The sequence below is a fragment of the Nelumbo lutea genome, chromosome 2 (assembly GCF_056320005.1).
Source record: "Nelumbo lutea isolate HS-2025 chromosome 2, American lotus-T2T, whole genome shotgun sequence".
Taxonomy (NCBI): Eukaryota; Viridiplantae; Streptophyta; class Magnoliopsida; order Proteales; family Nelumbonaceae; genus Nelumbo; species Nelumbo lutea.
In genome coordinates this window covers 10,657,967-10,663,243 of record NC_142685.1, presented here as the reverse complement: position 1 = coordinate 10,663,243, position 5,277 = coordinate 10,657,967, and the positions used below count along the sequence as shown (strand labels likewise).

General features: G+C 43.6%; 1 protein-coding gene across 1 annotated transcript; it reads right to left on the bottom strand.

Annotated features, from left to right (window-relative positions):
* Window positions 1–2,010: 2,010 nt before the first annotated feature.
* Window positions 2,011–5,040, bottom strand: LOC148868516 (pyruvate decarboxylase 1). Its single transcript, XM_088974119.1, has 6 exons — window positions 4,268–5,040; window positions 3,790–3,953; window positions 3,049–3,699; window positions 2,813–2,930; window positions 2,519–2,707; window positions 2,011–2,396 (listed from the first exon to the last, which is right to left on the bottom strand). The coding sequence occupies exons 1-6, from the start codon at window positions 4,916–4,918 to the stop codon at window positions 2,226–2,228; spliced, it is 1,944 nt and encodes a 647-aa protein (XP_088830245.1). The 5' UTR covers window positions 4,919–5,040; the 3' UTR covers window positions 2,011–2,225.
* Between the last annotated feature and the right edge of the window lie 237 nt (window positions 5,041–5,277).

The window sequence follows — 5,277 nt, the reverse complement described above, 5'->3', positions numbered from 1 at the left end:
GCAGTTCTTCCGGTCATCCAACAAAACCCCTCCCACACCGCCGGAGATCAGCATAGTGCACTCCGGTGTTTCATCAGTGAAGTAGTTAAACAAGTACCTAATTGTGGAAGGTTGGGAGTCTACATAGAGGAGTAAGATTGGGAGTTTACACTTGAAGGGCATTTTTGTTTGTTTGCATGTTATTTAATGGCTGATTAACGCTAGGTACTAGATTGTTACAAAATGAAAGTTCGGGCACTAGATTGTCACATTTTAAAGTTCGAGTACTAAATTGGCACTTGGCCTAAAGTACAAGGTACCTATCAGGAATTTTCCTTATTTTATATTATTTTGTATGTATTTGAATTGTACATATTTGAGAGGAAAATCAATATTTTTGTTATTTCCCCCACCCCTTGAGTTCAAAATGAGATTGGTTTGAGTCGGTGCAAGGCCTGTTCGAACACCATTTATAGCCTTGCATTGGGAATATCTCCCCATAATGCAAGGCCATAAAGGCTGTTCGAACGGGCCTTGCACTAACTGAAGCGGAGATCTAATAAAATGCCATCAAAACATCCATACATAAATGTATACGTCATTCAAGGAAAAGAATTTATAGCTTGAAAAACATCCAAACTTGATCGGGCCTCGCACTGATTGAAGTCAAGATCCAACAAAATGCCATCAAAATATCAAAGGGTAAATTACAAAGACCCCCCTATACTTTGGATCTGTGACAAAGACCCCCATGTACTTTGTTTTGCGACAAAGACCCCTTAGTGCTATGACCATGAGACAAAAACCCCCTTGACCGACCGTTAAGCCAGATGACAGAATGTGCTAAATTACCAAAATACCTACTAAACTTTTTGTATTTTCTTTTTTGCCCTTTTCTCTTAGAACCTATTTAGCCTATTATTTTCTCTTTCTTCTCTTCTTTTCCCCTCTCACCGTCCTCTCTTATTCTTTCTCTCCCAATTCTCCTAAAAGAAAAGATGGAGGAAACCCATTTCTCATCTTCCCTTTCTTTTCTTCTCGGTCTTCAATCTCGCCTCTATAGCCATTGTCAACGATGCCACAATCATAAAAACCTAGGATGCTTGATAGACCAATAACAAATGTCTGCCCATATCACCGAGAAGATCGCCCAACTTGAAGCTCTTCCGTTCAAATTCAATCTCAAAAGTTCCATTACGCTCGCCCATCTCTGCCATCATTGGATTAAAAGGAGTGGAATGAAGCAAACAAGGGGGTCTTGCGGAGCCGCCTTGTCACAGACCCCATAGGAGTGGAATTTCTCCAGTTCGCTTGCTCGCAGTGTTGCAAGCGAAGGACTTGTATTTGCGGACTCACTTCCACCGCCTAAGACTGGTTCCATCTCTACTTCAGCCACGAGTCGTGGTTTATGATGGGGTCCGTCGTCTGTGTCACAGGGGTATATCGTTGCATTGTATTCCACAGTTTACTTCCTCTTTGCTTCCCTGTTTTGTTCTAATAAGCTACTCTTTAGTATTAAAGTGAAATGCTCTCGATTCCGTTTATACTCTATGACATTGAAAGACTTTTTGTTTTGCATTTCATTTATTGTTTTATTCTGCCTTATGCTGCAAACTTCTTTCATGTTTAACTCGTGTTATTTTTTCGTGGAAGTATCATGGGAATTAGAAACCAAGTAAAAAGGAATGGAAAAACATCATTTCACACAGCGTTTATTATTACATGACAAAATATCATTTCATTTTTTGGGGCAGAAACGACAACGACAACATCATTCAATTAGAGGGAGTGGCGAGACGCCATTTTTTTTTTTTGATCATTAATTCGTATATAATTTAGAAACAAACTTCTGAAGGAAGGGAAGGATAGTGTGGGAAGGTCCGAGAAAATGAACAGTATTTTTTCTCGTTTAGTATGAAGATTAAAAAAAATATTGTAACGGCCTTTTTAGAAAGAAAATTAACGAAAGGGGGTCTTTGTTTCATGGTCATAATACAGGGGTCTTTGTTACAGAACCCATAGTGCGAGGGGTTTTTTGTAATTTACCCAATATCAAAACATAAATGTAAACACTATTCAAGGAAAAAGAATTTATGTACAAGCATGGCGAAACAAGAGAATACTACAAAGAAAGAAACTTAGAAGAAAATACATCTTCTGTTCAAGGGAATCAGCCAAAAAAAAAAAAAAACAATCAGAGAGAAGGCTTCATTTCGGGGCACTGGCCGGAAGCAGCCAGCAGGGATCTACTGAGGGTTTGGCGGGCGACTATTGGCAGCAGAAACCCTGGATCCCCATTGAAGTAGCTCTTTGCTCGTGTCATCCTTGTGAAGGATAACCTCTATGAAGCACAAACAATCTTTCTTACCTCCTGTTGCCAATTTGATCGCTTCTACTAGTTCCTCTTCACATCGGACCTGCAACACCGAATTCAACAAATAAGTAACTCTCATTAACCATTTCGCTCCCCAGGCCATTTCAGAGTCATCTCAGAAAACATTTATACTCAAACACCTGAATGCTTTCAGATAAGACCTACCTTAGTGGTCCAGCACTTTCCGTCGCCATTGCAGATTGCATTCATCAAACCAGTGTAGTTCCAGTTCTTAATCACATTGTAGGGTCCATCATGGATCTCAACTTCAATGGTGTATCCACCGTTATTTATCAGGAATATGATGCTCCTTTGCCCACAACGCAGCATTGTCGACACATCTTGTGCTGTCATCTGCACGTCAAATCATTTATTAGCAGCTGTAGATTTAGTATATTTGCAGTCACAAGTCACAACAATGGTTAGAAATATATATGGTAGAGATTGTGCAGGAACAACCTGGAAGCTTCCATCACCAATGCAAGCGATCACTCGCTTATTTGGCGCTGCCTGCGCATACCCAAGCGTTGCACCCACTGACCACCCAATTGACCCATATTGCATCTGGAACTCGTAACTGCAATAATAAACAACAATAGGTCTTGTGTGGAGAAGTTTCCGACTAAATTTCTACGTATGGATCGGCAGCTATAAGTATGAAATCAGGAAGCTTAAGCTTTCTCTCATTAGCTTACCCGCAACCTTGTGGTAGTTTCAGTTTCTGACAGTTAAACCAGGAATCTCCTGTCTCAGCAATCACGGCGGTATCATTTGACAACATCTCCTGTATGTGCTTGAAAAGGATGTTGGCCCTCAATGCCTCCTTGGGCTCACACCTGAGCGGAAGCCCCTCCGGGACCAAAATTCGGTGGTAGTTGTCGAAGGCAGTCGTGTTGCATTTAAGCCTCTTTGCAAGGGCCTGGAGGAAGTCCTTCATTAGAATGCAGCCGAATGTAGGCCCATCTGCAATCACCACTCGATGTGGTTCTACTATTATTGCTTTCTCCTTCTTGAGAAGTAGCGAGTACCCAACCGAACTGTAGTCATTGAAAATTGGCCCAGCGAAGAGGTAAGCATCAGCCGATTCCACAATCTCCGCACAAAATGGGGTGCTCACGGCGCCCCAGTAGGTCCCCATGAAATGAGGGTGGTGTTCTGGCACCAGACCTTTCGCTGAAGGCATCACGGCAATCGGATAACCACAAGCATCTGCAAGCTCAACGAAGGCATCACAGGCTTTCGCAACTCGGAGTTTTGGACCACCCACCATGACTGGCTTCACCGCCTTGTTCAAGAACTCCGACGTGGCTTCCACTGCTGCTTCAAGACCCATTTGATTGCTTAATCTGTAGTATTCAAGAAACTCCAAGAATTATGAACAAACCCCTTTCGATCTCTATGTAATTTGGAGATGAAAAGAAGAAGTAATTAATTACCTAGGAGACAGGAAGAACGGGACAGGCTCTCGACTGAAAGTAGGATGAGGGATGCCTGCTAAATTACAGCTAATGCTGAGATAAACTGGTTTACTTTCTTTTAAAGCTGTTGAGATGGCAGTATCAATCAGTTCATGTGCATCTTCTAAGTTATTCACGACCGCCTACAATTCAAAAAGGCCCACGCACCATAAGCTAAGTCACCAATGATCAAACCAAACTTGCTAACTGTTTCAAACGACCCTCATACAAATCAAATAGAACCAAGAAGAGGAGGGTTCCCAAAATTTTGAGTCGGGGACCCACAGGACCGTTTGGGTCTACATGATTTGCCAGGATCCTATTATGTTGGATGGGACCCAAAATCTATCATTGACAAGGGGACACGTGGCAAGTTGTCCTCCTACGGCCAAAACGGTACCGCTGCCATAGAAGAGAAGAATGAAAGACAAAAAAGAGGGGGAAATTTGGGTTTTACCTGAAAGCAGGTAACGGTCTGGAAGCATCGAAGCTCTTGACTGAAATCCGGCAATCCGATCGTGTGGTGAAGAACTCTATTAGTGCCATAGTCGTTAGAATTTGGGCCACCGACGATGCAGATGAGGGGCAGATTCTCACTGTAAGTACCGGCGATGGCATTGAGGATGCTGAGGCCACCCACTGTGAAGGTGACGACACAGGCACCAACGCCGCGACACCGGGCATAGCCGTCAGCAGCATATCCAGCATTGAGCTCGTTGCAGCAGCCAATGAGGTTGAGCCCAGGCTCGGCTATGAGGTGGTCGAGTAGGGTTAAGTTGAAGTCACCGGGAACGGAGAAGACATCGGTGACACCAATCTGGACGAGTCGACGAGCGAGGTGCCGGCCGAGTGTCGACTCAGACGATCCAATGGCGGCAGATGAGACCGAGTTCTGGACGGGCACGACCGCGCCGTGGTGTGGGAGGCAGCCCACGTCGTTGCTAGCAGGTTTGAATCCGTTGATAGTTTCGATGTCATTGGAATAGACAATGGCATCAAAGATTGATCTTTTGGGAGAGTCTTGGGAGGGTTTATCGGATCCATTATTTTGAGGGAGTTTTCGTTTGGGCGGGTACACTGCGAATGCTGCCGTGTGACCGTTCTCCATCTTTCACAAGGTTGAGGCTCGAGACTTGAGAGTTGGGAGTTGGAGGGTTTGAGTGAGTTGTTGTGACACTTGAAACCGCAGGAAGCCCTGTATACAATTTATATGGGCTTTGGCAGTTAAAAAACCAGGGGCAGTGGCGGTTTTAGAAGGACAGAGCGACAGAAAAAAACCGGGGAGCTTAATTAAACTCAAAACTTAAGGCAAACGTAGACATAGGCACCATGATTCTGGAATATCTGTTTTTGATTCTTTGACCATTTGTAGTATCTGTATATCCCTTCACATTTTATATGTATGATGTTTGTTGGATATATCCTTCATGCGCTGTATTCATCTCTCTCTCTCTCGACTCTCGAGAG

Bases quoted from the DNA above. Each gene is read 5' to 3' on its own strand.
- LOC148868516 (XM_088974119.1), bottom strand. From the start codon at position 4,918: ATGGAGAACGGTCACACGGCAGCATTCGCAGTGTACCCGCCCAAACGA. The intron at 3,954-4,267 runs GTAAAACCCAAA...TTTGAATTGTAG, and splicing joins AGACCGTTACCTGCTTTCAG to GCGGTCGTGAATAACTTAGA. The intron at 2,708-2,812 runs GTTGTTCCTGCA...TTTGACGTGCAG, and splicing joins TTGGTGATGGAAGCTTCCAG to ATGACAGCACAAGATGTGTC.